The sequence below is a fragment of the Numida meleagris genome, chromosome 8, assembly GCF_002078875.1.
Source record: "Numida meleagris isolate 19003 breed g44 Domestic line chromosome 8, NumMel1.0, whole genome shotgun sequence".
Taxonomy (NCBI): domain Eukaryota; kingdom Metazoa; phylum Chordata; class Aves; order Galliformes; family Numididae; genus Numida; species Numida meleagris.
The window spans coordinates 16,844,914-16,866,653 of record NC_034416.1 but is presented as its reverse complement, the minus strand read 5'-3'; the positions used below and the strand labels follow the sequence as shown (position 1 = coordinate 16,866,653).

The 21,740-nt window shown below is 41.8% G+C and overlaps 2 protein-coding genes across 3 annotated transcripts in view; one reads left to right on the top strand and one right to left on the bottom strand.

Moving 5' to 3' along the window:
• Positions 1-1,344, bottom strand: part of FAM199X (family with sequence similarity 199, X-linked) — an 11,596-nt gene extending 10,252 nt beyond the window's left edge. For both annotated transcript variants that reach the window (XM_021406522.1, XM_021406521.1), the window contains exon 1: positions 938-1,344. In XM_021406522.1, the coding sequence (XP_021262197.1) occupies positions 938-1,332 (395 nt within the window). In that variant the 5' untranslated portion in view covers positions 1,333-1,344. The remainder of the gene's footprint in view (positions 1-937) is intronic.
• On the top strand, positions 1,288-21,740 carry LOC110403372 (COMM domain-containing protein 5-like). The gene is made up of 7 exons (XM_021406525.1): positions 1,288-1,496; positions 4,260-4,420; positions 5,541-5,569; positions 9,229-9,279; positions 13,324-13,419; positions 15,199-15,274; positions 19,557-21,740. Exons 1-7 carry the CDS (start codon positions 1,331-1,333, stop codon positions 19,656-19,658), a joined length of 681 nt encoding a protein of 226 aa, XP_021262200.1. The 5' UTR covers positions 1,288-1,330; the 3' UTR covers positions 19,659-21,740.

The window sequence follows — 21,740 nt, the reverse complement described above, 5'->3', positions numbered from 1 at the left end:
TACTTGGGTTTGTAAAATGAGCAAGACTGAAAAAATAAAAACACTCAGGAAGCACAGGCCCACAAAAAGAGAAACACACAAAACAAATACGGGGTATCCCCCAAGCTAGCATTTAGACCACAAATGCCAAGCATCTTACAAATCCTGTCACAATTAGGTCTTAGGATAAAAGCACTATATCACGACAACTATTTGATCAACGGTTCTCATGCTGAATCATTTAAGAACTGATAGTAAAGAGTCAGTCCTTTTGAAAAACACTTTTGAGGTATTATTTCACACTTCACACAAATTCAGCTGAGAGATGGTCTATTCATTATGCTGTAGTAGAAACACTAACAACCAGTGCAAGCATTTTGTAACACCGGAACAGGAAATAAAACTATCCTACACACCAGTCAAAGACCTAATTCTCACAAACAATTCTCATGAAAGCTACTGGCATACTCAAATTTAGTTCTACGCATATACAGATGCAGAATTAGGTTCTTAGGCAAGCAGTCCTGCTTGGTTTCTATTTTACAAGTACAACTGGCATTTCTTTACAGATTCATTAGCAGCTTTAGAATAAGCCATCCCCACAAATTACAGACCAAAGGATTTGACCTTAATTAGCAGCATGAGATGGGAATGCTGCAGTCACCGAGCTCCTGACTCACTCGCAACCTCTGCAGCCTTGCTGGTGTCCATGCCTGTGGTGATTTTAATTACAGCAACCACAGCTTTCCCCAAGCGCCCATCCACAGAGCTCAGAACAGCGTTTAAAAAAAATTCGGGAAGAACACATGCACTTCAAAGACCAGCGGAGCCCGCACCGGTTACCGCCCACAGAGGCCAGAGCTACGCGGCCCTCCCCAAGGCCCACACGGAACGGGGCCGCCCGCGGCAGGGCCTCAGCCTCGGGGCAGTGCCCCCCGCGCCCCCCCGCCCCGCCGACCTATTGGAGTGGAAGCGGTGCAGCGGGTCGGTGCGGTGGCAGGACGAGAGCTGGCAGCCGAAGTCGCTGACGTCCAGGCAGCCCTCCTCGCTCAGGCTGAGGCTACCGCCCCGCGGCGGGTGCTGGTGCGAGAGAAGCGGGCACGGCTCGTCGGGGGCCAGAAACTTCTCGTACAGCTCCTCGGTCATGGCGGCGGCGGGCGGACGCCTCACACACACAGCGGCCGTGCCGCAGGGGCAGCCATGAGCGGCCGCTCGCAGGAAGTTCCTGGCCGCCGGGCCGGCGGCCTCCTTCCGCCGCGCCGCCGCAGCACAGCGCCCCCTGTCGCGCCGGAGGCCGAACGGCGGCCCACGCGTGGGGCCGTGCCGGGGCGCCGGGCGGGGCCGCGCTGCCATGGCGGCCGTGGCGGTGGGCAAAGCGGCGGGAGCGGCCTACGGGCACGGCGAGAGCGGCGGCGGCGGCGGAGGCTTCCTGGGGTCACGGGTGCCGGCCGAGGTGGAGGCGATGGCCCGCGGCCTGCAGGACGTAGGCAAGGAGACCTTCCGCCGCCTGCTGAAAGGTACGGCTCGGCGCGGCTCGCCCGGCAGCCAGAGCCCGCCCCTGGGCCTTCTCGCGCCGGGAACGGGGTTCCGTGCGGCGGCCGGCACCGCGGGGGCGGGGGGCCGGGAAGCAGCGCTCTGCCATCCTCTGTGCCAGGTGCGGCGCTCGGCCGAGCCCCGATGCCTTTCCCTGCGTTTCAGTGCCGCATATTGCATAGTTCTCTAAATTCCACAAGAATCACGGAATGCTGCAGCAGTGAGTGCCCCCTAAACTTATCGTCCCTCGGCCGCAGCCCCGGGCGAGGTCAGCGGAGCCACACGGACGCCGGGGGCCCCGGGGAGATGGTCGTCGTGTGCCCGAGAGGTCACGACCCTGGTTTTCCTCATGTTCATATGGAACTTGCCGTGTTCCAGTTTCTGCCCGTTACCGCCTTGTTCTGTCACTGCACGTTACTGGAAAGAGCCTGGCCCCATCAACTTGACTCCTGCACTTGAGATATTTATGAACAGTGAGGGGATCTCCTTGCAGTCTCCTCTAGGCTGAACTGAAGGCTCTCAGCCTTTCCCCATAAGGAAGGTGCTCCAGGTCCCTCATCATCTTTGTGGCCCTTCACTGGACTCTCTCTAGAAGCTCCCTTTTGGAACTGAGGAGCCCGGAATGGGACACAGTGCTCCAGATGTGGCCTCACCAGGGCAGAGCAGAGGGGTAGGATCACCTCCCTTGACCTGCTGACCACGCTCTTTGTAATGCACCCCAGGGTCCCATTGGCCTTCTTGGCCACAGGGCACGCTGCTGGCTCCTGACCAATCTGTTGTCCTCCTCAGAGCTCCTTTCCAGCAGGTCAGCCCCTAACCTATACTGGTAGGGCTGTGACCCTGCTGTGCTCATCCTTTCTACTAACTGCCTCTCAGGTTTTCCCCTTGTTTGAGTTAATAGGAACTCAAAGCATCTGGTGGCTGGCATGCTTAAAAAAAAAAAAGGAAAGGAAAGAAAGAAAGTCTAAAAGTGTTGCTGCACGCTGTCAGTAATGGAGCTGTATATCCAGGATTTCCTTATGGGAACTAAAAGCAATAAAGCTATGTATAGGATATTTAGGACAAAAGTTCATACAGACATGGAACTGTATTTGGTGTCTAGTGCTGGGGCAATGGAGAGCGAAAACTTTTACCAGTGCCCGGAAGCCTTTCCATCTCCTAAACCTTGTGTGGGTTTGCTGAAATTATCGGCCACACTTTGGTGTGCAATACCTGCTTGCTACCCTAGGAGGAGCAAACAGTCCTTCGGATCTCAGGGTAGGGCACCTAAACATTGCCGTATTGGGTATCCATGCGTCTTCTGTTCTTGATGGTCTGTGATTAACAGCTTGCAGAACGCAGAGTTTTCCTTCACAGGACTGGTTGTCTTTGAAGACGTGATGGATTCCAACAGGCGGTGTCAAAATTGCTCCAGTGCCTGCACTAAATTGTCTTTTTCAGGCTGTTGCTGTCAACTTATTGCTAAATAATAATTAATAAAAAATTAGATGCTGCTTCATGTGCCTGCTTAGTTAAAGACATAAGAACGGTATACACCATTGTCTTAGGGTTATCCAGTATTTTAGGCTCTGCTAAAATGTAAGTTTGTGACAGCATGTATCATCTACGAGGAGCAAGTGGCTTAGCAGAGAGACTTCTTTGGGATGTTTGTTTGGGTTGTTCTCCTTCCATTTGACTGGTAGAAATGCTGAGACAGCTGATATTTCTGAGTCCCTTGAACTATTCTGAGTAAAAAAAGTCTTGTATTCTATGGCAAAGTGAGTAGCTTTTAAAAGAATTCATGGATTTTTGACCCGTTGTTGAGGTTGGTCTGCAGGAAGAAGACGTATTGTCTTAAAAGCTGTCTAGACAAAATGAAGCTGTATTTAAATAGGTAAGTAGTAGACAGCAACCTGTGTCCTGCTCTGCACCTGATGTAGTAAAGAGGCCTCAGTGCTGATATACATTTGGCTTTTTCCGTAAATTGGATCTTCTTCCTCTTCTGAAAGGAAGTTTCTTTGTCTTAGGGCAGAGCCTTTCTCAGACAATGTGGAAAGCTTGGTACTAGCACCTTGCCCATTCTAGCTGATCTGTGCAAAATGTGCACTGTGATGGCGCTGGGCAAACTGAGTCAGTCACATGAGTGGTTTGGGACTCATCACTGAATTTGGTGTGCCTCACCACTTACTAGTATGTAATATTGCTACATGGATTAACAGTCGTTTCCCTCAAAGCTTGTATTATTGGCAGTTGTGCAGACTTAAAGGTTTAGGTTTTGCCTCCTTGCTCATTTAATCCTTAGTCTCTGCTGCTATTGAAAGATAAATTATGTGAAATGTTGGAAAACAATGTTGAATTGTTTACTCTCTCAGCGCTTTCAAACCTGTGTATAAGAACTGTAATTAAGTTGTAAGCAGAATTCCCTTGTGAGCAACTTTGATGATAGAAGCTCAAGTCAGACTTGAACTCATGAGCAATTAATTTTTATTAATCTTTATTCCATTATCCCACCGGAACATATTCCACAGTTAAAGCATCTTCAGTTTCAAAATGAAAAATCTTAATATGTTTAAGTTCTCTTCATAAAGTGACTGCCCTGTGGTGGAGGATGATCAGATAGATGTCTTTACAGAGACTTGGAGTGATAGTTTCATATCTGGAAAAATGTTAGCACACTGAATGAAGTAAAATCGTGGGTATGGGATATGTTCATTATCTCTAAGTCTTCCACTTTTTAAAGGGATCTTGCATTGCTTTCTTATTCACAGTCACTGTTAATGCATTGGAAGGAAAAGACTGCAAAGAGTCTGTCAAGACGATTGCAGAAAGCACCGATCTCTCCGAAGAGCAGCTTGCTTTCCTCATTTCTGGCATGTATACTCTTCTCCGAGAAGCACTGAGACTCCCTTTATCGACTTTCAAACAAGAAGTAAGTTCTGGGAGGACCCGGAGCCTTAATCGGTTACAACTGTGCCACGTGTGAGTAGCCATCTAAATGCTGTTGGCCAAAGTGAGGAGCTCCACGCGAAAATGTCGCTCCAAGTTGGAGCAGTTAGAAGAAACTGTTAGAAATGTAGAGATTTCTTTTCTTGTATAGATTTATACTGAGCTTTTCAGAAGAGTACTTATTAAATCTATGGGAAACAGATTACTGTATCTTTTTCTGCTTCAGCAACTTTTTTACTATGCGTGTTTATTTTCCCTCTAGAATTAAAGCCCCTAAAGAAACCTTTGCAAAATGTTATTTCACTGGCATCAGCTCTCTTTCCTACCCCCTGTGTTCACATATACTGTGCATTTTGTTTCCCCTTACAAGCAAACACAAGAAATTGTACGTCTTTGTAGCTCTACCATAAGGGAAGGAAGGAGTTATGGTCAGAACAACATAGTGGGAACTGGGAGCAAGTGCTATTTCTGTTTATGCTATGGATGTTCTGTGTGAATATGTATACACCTGCCATGGTCCTGACTCATATTCCCTTTTCATGGCTATTTTCTTTCTTTTTTTTATGTTACATTACCTTACACTTTTCTGATTTTATTTTTATGTGAGGGAACCTCTTCTGAGCTTCTGACATCTCTAGTTCAAAGACTGTGTCCTTATTCACCCAGGCATGTTGGGAAAGCACATATTGCAGGAAACAGTGAGGCAGTGCTTTTAGTATTCAGAGCTCATCTTTTGCCACTGCCTTTATGTTGTCATAGTTTAAACAAGTTACTGCAAAGCACATGTGAGAATAAGGTCACATAATTACTCTGAAGACAGAGAGTGTTGTGAATAGCTACGTGAAAGAAATGGCAGGGATGTGGCTTTCAAAACATCAAGTCTTCCAAGAGATTTAGGCCTTTAAAATTAATTTCTCACAACTTAATTGAACGCTTCTGGAAATTCTTCCCAATGAGTAATCTGTCATTTTGAAATTACCGGCACTTAAGACTAAAACTTTTGGGTGAGACATAGCAAGCAAGTAATTACTATTAATTCACTTCGTAAGAAATCATCTTTCGTGACTGTGTCCTGTAAAATTTCACCCTCTTTGTCTTTCTAGGTTTTTAAGGAAGACCTAAAGGAGCTCAGGTATGCCTGTTTATGCCTGTTTTTTTCCATCTGTTTGTTTTTCATGACTTTTATGTAACTGCCTTCCCAAGTCAACTTTTTTACACAGCAAAGTTGGTATAGAAATTACCTGTAAGTAACACATAATGCATCTGTTGCCAAATGTCATACGAAGCCAGAGGAAAAAAACAGGTGTTGTGTAAGACTTGATTTAGCACTGAGCACGAGCGGTAAATTTCACATGCTGAGGAGATTGGTCTAATTTAGTCTGTAATGTAGGTTATGCAAATGTGAGTGACCTTCTCTTTGCCATCCCCACCTTGCCCTGCAATATTTCTTAATGTTTGGTAAGATAGCGATAACATTTCAGAAGCCAAGAAACTGCCCTACTTTTTTTCTTCTTTGAGAGGCCAATGATATAACACTCAAGAAATCCTACCACCTTGTTCAGCTATGATCTCTCCTGCCGGTTACCCAACAAAGCAGAACATTTGTTACATCAGTCTGTTCAGAGTATCTCTGAATAGAAGCTCGTATCCTAAAAGCCAGATGTCAGATACTAATGATCTCTGTAGGTTTTCCCTATTTCCATAGTCGGTAGTAACAAGAGAATAACAGCGGTTGATGCTTTCATCGATAGAGAAACTTCTGCACTGAGGTTCAAATATTTTAAAATATTAATTTCCTACAGTTCTTTGCATTCTGATTGCTACCTAGGATATAGAGATTTCTACTTCCTTCTTTTCTCATCCTTATTTATCGGTTAACCTGCAGATTGGTTTCTTCCTCAGAACAGTCATAAGCATAAATTACTTTACGAGCAACTTCAGGTAGCTCAGATTTAGATGGATGCAGTTTGTGAGGTGTAATTGAGGCCGTGTTGAACGGCGTTTTGCTTGTTGATACCATTTTGTCTGAAGCACGGAGCTGGAGTTTGGCTGTACTTTCGTCTTGTGAGCTAAAAGGCAAGCTGCTTCCCCCAGCACATCACAGAGTTCACACCCATGTTAAAGTAGGTCAGTAAGAAACTGATGAATTTCTTTTGACCCAGTGGGAGTTGGTGTTTTTTGAGGTGCACACAGAGTGTGTTCAAATGTGATTATGGAATAATGAAGAGCTCTAAAAGCCCTGTGGCAGTTTTTTGGGGATGGGTGAATGTTCCTCTACTGAACAGTGGAGAAAGTAGGTATACAGGAGTGTCAGCAGTCACCGGCTGCGCTGGCTGAGTACGCTGCATCCAGAAATAAAGATTCCTGAGCCTCTGTCCTTGTCAGCTGACCGTGCTTTAATACCTTACATTTTTGTACTTGTTTTTCACACTTTATGGATTACCCATGGAAATACAAAAAACACTGTTCAGTCTGAATGATCTTTTTTCACTCTGCTGTATTTCGTTAAATCTTTTGTATTTTGTTGTTGTGGTTAACGTGACTGATACAGCAGCAATAGTTCAGGTAACTGCATTTGTGCTGCTTGCACTCATATGTTTAATGCGCTGCTCATTGTGGCTTATATGCTCCCATGATTGCTGGAGGTTATTTGGAAATGTCATCTCCTATTTTCCCGATACAGCTGGGCCTGAACATGAAGTGTTTGCATCTACTAATTACATTCAGACATTTATCCTCCTGCAGTGACTCCTGCAGGTCATCCTGTGATCACGTGCACAAAGCACGCACGTAATTAGCTGAGAAGCAGTGTCTTGGCATTATTGACATCCAGTGTTTGGGCGGGTATTTTGCATTTTAAGGCAGAAAAATGCTTATTTCCTATTTTAATTTTCTTTGTGAATGTGTCTTCTTTTAAGAGGACTGAGATCTGAGCTGGGTTACCTGTTTTCACTTCTCGAGCATTCTAGTTTGTTCTTTTCAGTGAAGCTGAGAATTGGCCTGTCTAATTCCATCCACACAAGGTCTTGTAGTTCTCTGTTTCCTGGTGATGCAGCTGGTATTGGCTTCTAGTTTTATTGGAAAGAGAGAAGCTGGGAGACATGCCCACTTGTGATGAATTAGATTGGTACTACTGGTTTCATAGGGTTGCCATCCCATAGCCTATATATTTTTTTGTCCTGACTGACTCAACCAGTGAGAAAGAAATGATACTAAATTTTGGATGCTATTTTTTCCTTCTGTTAATGACTTTGTGGCTCAGGACTATAACATGGGATTGAGACATCCTTACACTGGATCTTATTCTCAGAATGTTCCTTTGAAAACTGATTACCACCTGTAACTCGGGCCTGAGCTGCGCTATGTTCTGTGTCTAAACTGCTTAGTATGTGATAAGCTGCTTGAGCCGGGAACAGAATTTTCAGCAAAATCATTAACTGCAGGGCAAAAATAACACAGGCATAAAGGTAGCATTAATGTTTCTATTTTAGTAACCTGCAGACTTACAGTCAAGCAAGTATTGTGATACTTATCATAATACTTGTATCACAACTCCCTTTCTTCAGCTGTTCTGCTACATTCAGAGGCTATTTAGTCATCTTTGGGATGGATTAAGTGATATGCTTATATGATATGCTTATACAGATAGTAATGCTTGCAGAAAGTCTCAACTCTTCTAAGAGACACATGCAACTAAAAAGTCAGTCTAGTCTCCCTTCCTCGGTTCCTGGTTTGCCTCAGCTAACTTGCTTACTAGTATGAATTCAGTTTTATCCGAGCACCATTTGAAAACCTGTTTTAACCCCACTTTTTCCTAAATGGGCTCAAACTCAAATAACTACCATTTCATTTTCCCACTGTGTGAGTTGATGAGTTGTTTTTTTCCCCACACTGTGAGCCGTTTAGGACAGGTGACTTCTTTGTTTGCTTTGATTGTCTTCGATAGACTGCTGTGTATCTCACAGCAGTGGTGAGTAATGTCTCAGGGCGCTGATTCATACTCAGTGCTGGATTTAACTGTGGCAGCTGGAGCAGTTACTTCTTCCAGTTGTCCAGCCTGCCTCTCTGTAGGAGGTTACTGTCTCTGTGCAAAGGCAGCTGAATGGATAATGTTTGCTCTGCAGTCTTTGCTGTTCACAGCCTGATATATTGAACTGGAAATCAACAGCAGCTTATTTGTAAAGCAGCAGCAGCAGCAGAGGAATGATAAAGTAGTGGAGAGGCAAAAGGCAGATGGAGTGAGTGAGTCTGTTCAGCTTGTTTTAATGGTCTCATCAAATTTATCCTTGTCCTCCCTGCATTAGATATGTTCCTTTTGTAAGTACTCTTAGCTACAAGGGCTTCTGTTTTTACTGTCAAGGGAGCAAGTCATTCTGTCTTCTTTTCATTGCACTTTTAAGATGAAAGAGAAATGAAATGTATGGGCTTGGGCTGTTTATAAGCATGCGTTGTCGGTCTGCCTTCTGCATTTGTCAGAGCCGTCAGTAAAACTTCTTTCCTAAGAGAAATTAGGCAAATACAGAGTTCTTCTGAAACTCACTGTTGCCATTTTAGGTAGTACAGGAAGTTGTAGCACAGCTTTTAGGGTGCTTGTAAAAACAGCCTGTCCTTCTGAGAGCCTAGACTGAGTCAATACTGAAGTGCTTACATAAGAGATGATGGCAATTTTAAGCAACGCAAAATGGAAAATGTTGATACTATTTTTGTGCCCTGCAATAGGTTTTTGCAGCTAAGCCCATATATTTGTGGTTACAAAACATTTATCTATTTTCTATTGCTCTTTTCTTTAAGGATACCAGAAGATTTCATCACGGACTTTGCCAGTATTGTCTTTGGTAGCAGGTCAGTATTTTCGTGTATCATGCATTGTGCAGCCCTGCAGATTTACACGTTCCAGGCCTGTTGAAGAAACAGCAAAATTCTCTAAACTCACGAGAGGAAGATTTGTCCCATTATTTGGATTCAGTATAAATATCCATGATACATGGCTATGTATGCAGTAAGTAGCTTTTGTGCCATTTTTCCATTTTTCTCTATGATCATCACCAGTTTTTATAACGCTCTAAATCCTCTGTAAAATGCATCATTACCTACAGGTGAAGACTACATTGCAGAATTAAGCATTCTTATCATCATTATCATTGCAAGTTAGAGCAAAAGTGAAAGGCTTGCATTGATGAGAAGCAAGCTACGAGCATCCTTCTGCATGCTGTGGTTTGTAGAAACTTTCTCAGTCAGCATTTAACCTTGTCTTAATGTACAGTTGAATTCACACTGAGTGACTTGATGATATATAAGAGATATCAGCTGCTCTGCTAGCTGTTACTCATTCACCAAGCAGTGTACCTCCTTACCTTCAGAATGTGTACCAGTCAGAAACTTTTTGAAAAGGCTCTCTCTGCTGTTCCTTCCAGGGATTCCTTTTTTTTCTGTATGTTCTCTACTCAATTATATTTATCTTCCTCTATATGTTGAAATTGCTTGAACTTCTTCCATATGCAGAGCTTTCCTCCTTGAGAGATGAGGTCACTCAGTGCATGGCGTCACCAGCCTAGAGCTGTTTCAGATATACTGTGTGGAATACTGACAGTCATCGTTGTGGTATTTCACTCACCCTCACAAGGGCCTGAATGCTGCTACCAACATTTAAAATATTTTTAATTTCCTTGGTTAAAATCTTTATTTAAAACTAATGGTTCTTAGAGTAAAAATAAATTCAGCCTTCTCATCTTTTCTTTGGTATTCTGTTTGAATTACAGGTGTGAAAGAATGCAAAATTTGTGTTTGCAAAGTGGAAATATTGTTTGCAGTGGAGAAAGAAGTTAAATTTAGATGTCATTTCAGGCATGCACGATTGTCTGTTTTCTACTGTGAAATCACGATGCTGGAAAATTTAGCTTGTTCTCATTTCAAAAGCTGTGATTATCCACTGTAATCTTGCTCTGTGTTTTGAGATCAGAGAAGAGCACCTCGGATTTGTTTTCTAGACTGATCTGCTTTTATAATCTTAAGTGTAGTAGTGAATCATGCATGTCCTTATTGAGTTGTAAATATATATGACTGTGATGGTAAGAGAAGTATTAAGCATTAGCATCTGATCAAAAATTCAGTATGAGCTAGATAACCCAGAAAAATCAACTTCAGAGTTTTTAATACTTTTTCTGGCATCTTATCCCATTTTTGACATTTTGTTCATTAAACAACAACTCTGAAGTGCTGGAAATTTAACATTCTCATTTCTGTGTCTCCATAGTCCCATCAAACTGTATAGATCGAAATGGAAATAAAACTTGGCACATTCACACCATCAAATAGGCGTATGAAATTAAAACTTTTTTTTAAGAGAAAGCATAGCCACGACTTCCCCCACTTTGAATGTTTATAATAGAGGTACTGCATTTCTTTTAGATAGCATAGCTTTAGCTTCTTCCAGGAGCGAGCATTCTGTGTGCCATTTGACACACACCAGTTTATACATTTTCTCTGTTCAGTGGCCTGCTGGCCTATGTGGTTATGTGCATTAGAAACCATCCCAAATTTGTCTTCAATTTTGATATTGTTACGTCAGTTGCTGTTCTAAATTCTCAAATCTTCCATCTTCAGTTGCTTTGTTGCATCCTTTGGCAGGTGATGTTCTTGTCAGCAAGTGCATTTTGGATGCTCTATAATTGATCCATATTGCGTTACTCATTCTAACTTCTGTCTTAGGCACCGTGTGTGTGGTGACAGTGTATTGCAGCTGTTGGCACAGAGTTTATGAAATGTAGTTATATTCCACAGATTGTGGATACGAGGTCCACTGAGTCTTTTCTGCTCCATTATGTTGGAAGCTGATGGTTTAATTAAGGGTTTATATAATATCAATATGTATGTTGGCCACTGTGCACGTTCTGTCAGCCTTACAGGATTCTTGCAGTTGTAATCCTCTCCGAACTGGGAAGGTGCTGACAGAAGCTGAATCTGAGCTATAAAAACTGTCGCTCTGAGGGGCTGGTATTGAAGCGCAGTCCAGTTTGGCCGCAGGAATGCCATAGTTTAACAGTCTCTGTTTAGACACTGCTGACCTTTCCTGTCACTGCTAACTATAATATCTTCCTGTTGGCCCTGTTCATTCGGTGCCCAGTGCTGGTGCTACACTGCATGGACTATCCTCCGTTGAAGGGAGTTAGCATGTCTTAAGGAAGCAGCAGCAGCGTGGCTGTTTTTAGGCATTTCCCAAATTAAGCTATACTCTGGCAGCAACTCACCACTGAGGGAAAGGCCTGTTCTTATTGTTTAATCCTGCGTATGACCATTCTAGACTGCAGCTCCTTATGGTTGCACCCAGCTGTGTGACCTACTTCCTATTCAGTACTGTACAGTGTGTAAGAACCAGCTGATCTATTTTCTCTGCTTATAACTTCGTTGTACTGTTTGGGACGTGTGTCACTTCTTTCCAGCACTGCCCCCCAAAAAAGGATAAATTCTTTCTTATATTGAAGAGTATTGGAGGATCTTAACCTTATCAGTAATTGGTACCTTATCAAATCATTAATCTTTCTCAGCAGTTTCTAAAGGGACTAGCTCACTTGCACAAAAGAGTCTGAGTTCCTACAGTCCCTGATTTGTTCAGAGAGGATTCCTCTCTGATGTAAAGTCTGTAATTAGATTATGTCTAGCACCATGGATAAAGGATGTAACGTTTCTTATCCTGCCCTTAGCTGGAGTAGCTTTGAAATATACCGTAAATAACTATCAGAGACGTGGGATACTTAGCAAAAAAATAAACAATGTAAGTAACACTTATGTCCAGTCTGTCCTCCTAATGGACCAGCTGAATGATCTCATTCTGAAATTATTCTCTCAGTCTATCTAAAAATGGGTGGTTGTTATATCTTTGTATTAGATTTGGCTTATTTACTTGCCTAGAGTTTAAAATGCTATTAAAATTTTAAAGACTGTCAACCACGTGAAGTTTAATCAGTGTCAGCTGTATTTCCTCACTGAATGAAACTGAGGCTTGATGAGCCTGACTTTTCCTGTAATTTAAGTAATAATGAAAGGCCAGGCCTTCTCAAACAGTAGTCTAGACAGAAGTCATGAAGGTTGTGCAGGGGTTGGCATGTAGATTACATAAGGAATTTGGAGTTTGTAAAGTATGGTGGATTAGCAAGAACCACTATGTGCTTCAGAGTACACTGTAATATCATTATATTTGAAACGCTGCTGTGAGCTAATACTAGTTGCTTTCTGCTGAAGGAGCACACCGAGCTTATTCCAGCTTTTTGGCTTGAGTCATCTGTCTTCTGTTCCTGCTTGCCTGCTCCTGCTGGATTTGTGTGAAGATATATTTGTAGGTCCCTTTCTCTGTGCCTTACAATTGCACGAGAATTGAAATAATAGATATGCCAGCCACCATGATGACCCTTACTAAATTCTATAATGAGGCTCAGTTTACTGGAATTACACAGAGTAGCTTTGTCTCTCCTTTTTTAACAGCTACCATAGTAGTTAAACATAAGAAATATGGGTAATCTGAGTACAGCCATCTTAAACCCTCAACTCATTCAGACCCTATGGGTCATCTGTGTGGGTGACTGAGCTCTGGCACAGGTTGCCCGGAGAGGTTGTGTAGTCTTCCTCCTTGGAGGTATTCAGAACTTGCCTGGACATGGTCCTGGGCAACCTGCTGTAGGTAGCCCTTCTTGAACAGGGAGTTGGACTGCATAACCTCTAGAGGTGCCTTCCAATCTCAGCCATTCCATGAAATCTCTCTAAATGAGGATAGATCTACAGCAAGAAGCAAGTTCCAGACAGGTTTGTTCTGAGGAATCTTATTCTCCATTTAGATTGTTGTTGCTTTTGTGAATTTGCATTTCAGTCTCCCGTTTGTGATTTGCTCTGTAGGCGTCCTGTTTCTGAAGGCACAGCTCTGACACAAGCAAGTAGGCTGCCAAATGTCCAAGACTTCAAGTGGAGAGTGGACGTAGCTATATCCACAAGGTAAAAAAAGGGAATCCTGCACGACTGTGGGAGAGATTTTGTCCCAGATTAAACTGACTTCCCATGCTGCTTGAAATATTAACAGTGTTAAAGTGTATCTTGCTGCATTAAATGGTAAGATACAAAGGGATTTTTTTTAACACTGCCTGTCAGTTGATATACGAAAGGTTACTGTTACATGCACTTACCAAGAGGCTGCTGTCTTCGTCTTCTGCTAATGACTTTTTTAATGCCACTTATTTGTTTAATCTCTAAAACTCCTGTGCTAGAATCATTTAACTCCAAGTTTCGGTCTCTCATTATTTTAAAACTCGATAGATCTGATACGGCTTCACAGTCCTCCTTAATGATGGAAGCAATTAGATGGATTGAGCTCCAAGCAGCCAGCCAGGATCTCAGTTTGATTGGAGAAGGGCAGGGAATTTCTCTATCCAGCTTCTCAAGTAGGCTATCATTTATGTTTAGTGTGTGTTAAATAAAATGACTTTCCATACCCTTACAGGCTGCTGTAGATTTGACAGAGAGGCTTCAGAAGAGCGCCTTCACATTGCCATGGTTATGCAATTGGTCATTGATCTGCCTCCTAATTTCCTTCACAAAACAGGAATAAAAGCTTTTGTGTGATCATCCTGTCTATGCCTACAGTGAATGACTTCTTGCTGTCTGCCACAGCAGAGGCAGTTATGGGATGGATCTTTGTCTAGAGATGGGAAATAGAAACCTTTTGTGCTTTTCCTGATTTTTGTTTCGGTCTCACCAAGACTGACCAGGGTGAAAGAAATTAGAAGATGATCCAGTATTTGTCAGTAGCCGAAATTGTTAGCATGAGTGACTTTTTGTTTTGTTCCTGCATTGCGGGATCTTTGAGAGGGTTCGGTCTCACTGCTGACATAGTTGAGAGAACAATAAGTGACTGGGGAGAATCTTTCTGAAAACAAGAAAAAGATCTCCTAAGTGAAAATTGTGATGGCCACAAACTACAAGTTCAAGTGACTCTCAGATGAGCAGTGCTGTAAGCACCGCACAGGTATCACGATGCAGAAAAATCTGTACCTATAAGAGAACTAAATGTACAGATAAACAGCCTCGGGTGCAACGCTTGCACGCTTCAGGCAAATCCTGTGATTGCTTTCCAAACAACACAGGAGCAATGCTTTTCTATTTTCCTTCCTATTTTCTTTTACTGTCATCCTCCCTATGAGAATTCTTGTTTATCATCCAGCAGCAGTCTCTGTGGAGAAGCATGGCTTCTGGCTGTAACACCTGTCAGTACCTGAGCAGGTTTTGGCAGCATCCGTTGATGAATGCTGCTCAGCAATGACTCATTTCCCCTCTTTGGGTCATCATGTAAAATAAACAGCAACCTACAAATTTAGGACTGGGAGGGCTTGGTTCCTCAGATGAGATGGCAGTTGAAAGAATGAAGGGATGGAAAGGGTTAATACAACAGAAAACTGCACTAAAAAAAAACAGTTGTGCATTATTGCTAGCAGGATTTGGCCAGCTCTTATGTCTGTCATAGTTTGTGTAAAATGAAAATGCTCCTGTTAGAATTTTCTTGCTGTTATTAAGATATTCAAACTTTTTAGTCTTAATTGTGAGGTAAATTTGACAGGACTCCCATGTTCATGACTTTCTGGCCAGCCGGGTACAGGACTCTATAATAAAAATTACTTGTGTAAAGCCTATAGGAGCATCTTAAATTGTTATTGTACAATGCTATACTTGTCACACTGCTGATGTTTATTGTTGTAATACTAATAATGTGAATAATTTCAGTTCACTCGCCCGTGCTCTTCAACCATCCATTTTAATGCTGATGAAGCTTTCAGATGGGACAGCTCATCGCTTTGAAGTAAGTCTGATTGCCGTAACAAATAAAAAAGAAAGCACTTAAAGTTCTTTTTAGGATCTTGAATTAGTATTTCAAACATTAAAGCTTTTGTAAACAATGCATTATCATTGGCTGGTTTGCTTTCCTCCATGTCCACAGCAACCACGTACAATATATAACTGATTGCCAACCAAAATCATTTTGTACCTTGTTCCTACGCACATTTTGCTGAAAGCTCATTTGTTAGAAGAATGTTAGTTATATTAATTACTGGAAAGTACTGTTGCATAATACCTAGTTTGTTTAAAAATTATAGTTTTGGTATCAACTCTAACCTTCAGACCTGATGATGGCTTTTTAGAGGAGGAAAATTACTGGGGTAGTTTATATAAGATATGCACGACTAAACCTCCTGCCTGGTAAAACATTCTCTTCTGTGGCAGAAGTAGTTTTGTTTTCTTTAGCACAGATGTTGCTGCTAGAAAGAAAGTAAAAAGCCTCTTTGTTTTTTACCTCAGAATTAGTCAGTGGCAGTATTTCTGATACTATATGTAATGGCTTGCAAAAAAAAAAAAAAGCATACATTCTTCCATATTTTAACCTTTGAAAAGGAATGCTATTTGTTCTATAAATAACATGGTAGTGCGCACAGGAGTTCAGTGCATAACAGTCATTGTCACATTTGAACTCCTAAAAGATTTTGGCTTCAGTTCACATGTTAGTAGTAGTCTGGAAGAAGCACCAAAGCACTGTGGGCTCAGAGAGTTGGACTGATTTTAGTGTAATGTTTCACAATATAAGTTGTATACACGTACATGTACAACACGTGTACAATGTTGAGGAAGGTATAAATTCTGTTCTACATTGCCAACTGTTGAGGATTTCACTTCACAGAAGATCAGATTCACCGCAATGTGGACAGTCCTTCTCCGAGCAGCATGTAAGCCCTCTGTGAGATCTTCCATGGAACTTAAGTGGTGCCTTGGACTTCAGGTTGACTCTTCTCAGCATGATGAGTTTCACTTAAGAGAGTAAAAGCTAGCACATACTCTTAACTGTTAGGATTTGGGGCTTTGTTTCTGTTCTGCAGGGGAGATGTGTTGCTGTGCCTGGATGGTGCGGTCAGAGGTGCAGGTATCTGATCGCAGATTGTGTGCCTCCCTCTTAAAGTCAGCTTTTTGCTGCTGCCGAGATCTGAATACCAAAGATCTGGCTGTATACAGGATTTCTGTATGTGATGAGTGATCTTCCTTTAGATAGTAGCTCTTTGATCCAAAAACCAAATGCAAGTAAACACAGTCCTCATCTCTTCAGTTTTCTTTCATTCCAACAAGTACTGAATGTCCTGTTAACCAACAGGGATTATGTAAAATGATAAGACGAGAAGATAATCCCATTATGAACAGTTTTTAAACATGTATGTCACAGGAAGAAGTTGTCCTGGTTGGTCTCCTGGGCTTTGTTTTGTTTGTCTACGCACAGTGTGTTTTCTGACAATGAACATTTTTTAGAAAGCAAATGAGAACCGAAACATTTTGAGTTTTGTGGTATATGTCGCTGTCCCCAGAGAGCAGAGCTCAGCGCTGCCCTCTGCTCCCTGTGAGGAGCTGCGGCCGCCATGAGGCCTCCCCTCCGCCCCCTCTGCTCCGGGCCCAACAAACCCAGGGCCCTCAGCCGCTCCTCATACATCTTCTGCTACACCTGGATACTGCAAATCGGGTGCTGGATTCCCCTCATACAGTTGCTACCTGCTGCAGTGGGCAGGGTGACAAGGGACTCTGACAAAGAACTGTGTGTCTTCAGCGTAGACAAAGAAGTAGAGGAAATTAGCCAGTGCTCTGCAGAGCAGCCCGGGGCTGCACCGCTGCAACCATGGGCATTTGTGCACTGCACTGATGTTAATCTCTGCCCCTCAATCTATGCCTGTGCTCAGATGTGTTCTCAGAAGGGCCTTAACAGCACTTAATAGACTTCCTTCCATTTGGCTTCTCAAGCTTGAAATGATACAGGAAAGTCCATGAGACTTCTTGCCTCCTCTCGACCCTCCTCACAGTGAGTCTCATCCATGTAAAATCCTAATTTGTGGGCGCCATTTTTGCGTGATCCACAGAGAGCAGACATTATACTTCTATAACCTGATTTTACCTCTTAGCCTTTGAAAAGCTGATCTCCTTAGCTCTGAAGCTTGTGCTTAAACAAGTGCCTGCTAGCAGTTTATCCAGTTACTTTTGTAGCATTTGCAGTGCTGAATTGCAGCACATTGCGTTTTGCTCTCTCAAGCTGTCATCTTTGAAGATATTATCTTGTTAGCTTCTTAATCAATAGTCTATGAAACTAATTGTAAACTTCAGTCAGTGCAGACAGCTGTAAGACCTCTTCTGCGCTGTAGCCGTTACTCATCATTAATCCCTTGTAAAACCAGGTTTTAACCAGGATAGGTGGCGAGATAGGGAAACGTAGTCAGTTTGAATGGAAAACTGCTGCGTTCATTAGTCAAATAGTCTTTTTGTGGTAATATTCTCTTATAAATGGCACTTTAATTCTTTAGACTCATCTCCACCGACATGTCTGTATCACCTGACACAAGTGTTTAGTTGAATTAAATAGTTTTTAAATAAGTTAAATAATCAAATAAAATAAGTTTTCAAACTTGAAAGCCTCTTGTTTTTGGATGTGCCATTTGCAAGCTGAGTATATAGTGAGGCCCACAAAGATGTGTACAGGCTCAAAGAATTTGTATTTGAGACTTGAAAGCAACTTTGTAAGTCATGTTTATATATACATTGCTTCAAAAATTGAATCTAGCTTAATCTTCTATTTTTTTCTAGTTGGCATCCACAAAACCTCATCAGTGCAGCGTACCAGGGTAACAGGGAAGCTTAATTTTGAGATGTAACAAATCTGAAAATGTGACTAGTATAAAACCAGGGACTGGCTTTTTGTACCCGGAGCATTGCCTCCCATACCTCTTGCAGCATTTCAAAGGGAAATTCACCCAAATAGTCAGAATTTTTATGGTTGTGACCACGCTATAAATATAACTTTGCAGAGAAGATGGCAGGGTAGCATGTGTTTATGTAGGTTAGATATTTTGGATTTGCTTATTTACTCTGAAAATTTTGACCTCACATTGTAAGAGGGATTTGATGGCAGCAGTTCTTTCATTGCCATATTTCTTTATCCTAAAAAAAGTATATGGTCTGATGTTCCCATCTGGATTAAATAGTAGTGGAGAGTTAGGGCAGGTCCTGAGCTAGCTAAGCCAGTGGTTTCAGTACTTGGTTTTCTGTGCATTTCTGCTGCGCCAGTCCAATGCAGACTGCTCGCTGAGACATTCATCTGTTGCTTGTGATAACTGGATACATTAATCTGTCTGATATTCCCATGTTAGCTACAAGCATTGTATGAGCGAGGAGCTGGGAGTTTCCTTTGTGGAGAGTTGTACTATCTTGAAGTCAGCACTGCAATTTCTGTTAATTCAATTCTAATTTCTAGTCGATTAGCAGGAGCTCTTCTGTCGTACTGGCCTTAGCTAATCTTCATTATCCTTAAGTTGCCATAACTTTTTTCTAGTGTTGTGATTACGTCTGTTTTCTCTTCTTGTGTAAAATGAGAATGTCCCATGGCTGCCTTCCGGGTTGAATTCTGTCCTCTCGTGTCAAAGCAAAAATAATTAGCTCTTGGGTGGCCCTTCTTTAGCTGTAGCATTCAAGTGCTTTAAAAGACAAAGGGAGCTGATGGTTTGACAAAAGTTAGTAACAGAGCTGGGTCCAAATTAGAAGGCCCACAAATTATGAACCCTGACTTAATGTACTGAACCACCTTTTTTTTTGTTACTGGAAAATAAGAGGTGAGAAACAATTGCTTTGGGAACTGCAGACTAGCTTATAGGTCTGGATGGATGTTTATTTTACTTTTTTAAAATGTAAAGGAATATCAGGAAAAAAAAAATCATTATTTCAGTAACTGAGAAGTTTCACAATACCTTCTTAGACTTAACATTTTTGTATGGGGCCTTGGGACTCTGCAAGAGTTTAGTGTTACCAAGATCCAGCTCATGGTATGTACAAGAGATACCTGCTGTTATTCGGCAGCAGACGCTTCCCTTTCATTCATACATTATGAAGACGAATGGACTCTGTGAGATTTATTAACATACAATCCTTTGTCTCAAGTCTGATATGTATACATATTTATTATTGTTATTTATTTTAAAGAGAGATCGGGCTGATACTTCATAGGCGTACCCTGACCAAAGTTTCTAACATGTATCATGCTTTCTAAACTGCACCTTCTGTTTCAGGTGCCAGTTGCAAAGTTTCAGGAGCTGAGATACAACATTGCCCTTATACTGAAGGAAATGAATGATTTGGAGAAAAGAAGCATACTGAAAATCCAGGACTGAGAACGTCTGAACTGGAATGTTAACAGAACAGATGTGAAACCTTCAGTGAATTTTGTGAAGGGTAAAGCGTGGGACCATAGCCACTTTGCCTGTCTTATAACTGCAATGTAGCATTTATTATGTCTGCTGTAAATATTTTTTCAATTCAAGTTTTAAAAGCACAAGCTCTTTTCTTAAGACTTAGAAAAAAAAACAAAAAATATATTGATGAAAAAGTTTAATCCTATTTGCAAGCATTTTTTGCATGATTCATCAAAACATTTTTTAAATAACTCTCTTAATAAATGTAAGAACCATTTCTTCCTGATTATGATTCATCACTCTAATTATTTTTGAAAGCCTGCTACCAGAACCACCATCAATGTGTATCAGAAGAAAGCCTCGCAACGTGTCAAATAAAAAATACAACAACGACAACTATTGCGCTGTAGTATGACAAACGTGAATTTGATTGAGTTTGGCACAAGTAAAATTGCTGTCTGATTTCTTGATAAGTGACTCAGGTATAGGTATGTATATTTAAAAGCTAATTTTGAAGAAAACTGGGAGTCTGGGGATCAAGAAAGAAGTGTGGACTGAACTAATTCAGTGGAATTGCCAAAGAGGAAATGTGTAATCTGTCTTTATCTGGATGATCAGTACGCACTAAACAGGAGTAATCTTAGATTTCTGAGTGGGAATGCCTGCTTTGTTTCACATATTTCCCATGTTTGTCAGCTGAATCATCTGAGTCTTATTACAGGGCAGAAACCTCTGGCACTGAGATGATAGCCGGTGGCAGAAGACAGTAGCCTTGTAGATGACTACAACTAATATACTTTAGGGACGCAAGCCAGACCCCAGGGTGAGGAGACTGCCCCTGGTATATGGGTACATACAGCCCCTGGTACGAAAGTCAGAGGTAAAAGGATATCCAAACAATACCCAGGTCAAGAAAACAGTTGAGCATGGGCTGAAGGCTCCATTGCCCCATTTGTAAAGCTTGAAATAACTCCCTTAACTGGAAGCATATGTTTTAAGTCTCGTTTAAACTCATTGAGACCACAAATATGTCCCTAAGGGCTTTATTAAGAAGGAATGCATTCCTGAGCCAGTGCCTGAAAGAGTTTTACAACAAGAGCAAAGACATGAGACTGAACAACAGCTAAACAGCACAGCTCGTGGGCCTTGGCGCTGGATTTACCCAACTGTCAGAGGTAGTGTAGAACACGTACACCGCTACCATTGTTAAGCATTGGATTTTCTAGCTGCTTGCTGAGTTTCTGTCTCAGTAGTGCCACCCATACTTCTCTCACTCATTTTGTGTAGAACTCGCTTTTATCACCCTTGTTCCTAGCCAAAAAAAAAAACCCAGAAACCTACTGAATGTAACATTGTGGATTCAGGAAGGCTTTTACACTTCCACAGGTGTTTTTGTAGGAAAGGATCATGCTCTTGGATTTTACGAATCACAATAGCCTTGAGATATTATTGTCCTGCTTTTTAAGAGGAGTCTTCTTTGATAGCAGTCCATACCAATGTACAGACAGCTAAATAGTCGCAATCCTGAAAGCCTATCAAACCTATCCATCAAGTGTCCTGTAGCTTCATATAAACATTTCAGTCATGATTTTGAACTGTTCAAAGGCCACGTGTTCTGTTTGCAGACTTTCATTCGTGTACCTTAACTGCTCTACCTGGCTCACACCAAAGCAAGTAAAAACAAATTAGCCCCTGTAGCTTCAAGAGGTCTGTTGATTGCATTAATTTGGTGTTTGCTTTTTAATTTTGCTTTCTGAAGTTTGTTCATCTTTTTATTGGAATTACATTGTCACAAAGTGTGAAAAAAACCATATGCTTATGTTCCTTGTTGTAACTTTGCCCTTTTAAACGTTTATGTCTACATGGTTTTGAGCTGGAGAATGTATCTCCACTGAGGCTATTAGTGAAGTATTTCAAGACAAATGGAACACTGCATGGGTGTAAAATGCATTCTATCACTCAAGACATCTGCAAAGTACTCTTTTACTGCTCAGCACAGAAGAATTGATAAGTACCTTCACCTTCTGGACGCAATAAATTCGTTTGGTGGTTCTCCTCTAA

Excerpts from the sequence above, each read along its gene's own strand:
- LOC110403372 (XM_021406525.1), top strand. The coding sequence starts at position 1,331 with ATGGCGGCCGTGGCGGTGGGCAAAGCGGCGGGAGCGGCCTACGGGCAC. Across the intron at positions 1,497-4,259 it reads CTTCCGCCGCCTGCTGAAAG|TCACTGTTAATGCATTGGAA; the intron begins GTACGGCTCGGC and ends TCTTATTCACAG. Across the intron at positions 9,280-13,323 it reads AGTATTGTCTTTGGTAGCAG|GCGTCCTGTTTCTGAAGGCA; the intron begins GTCAGTATTTTC and ends TTTGCTCTGTAG.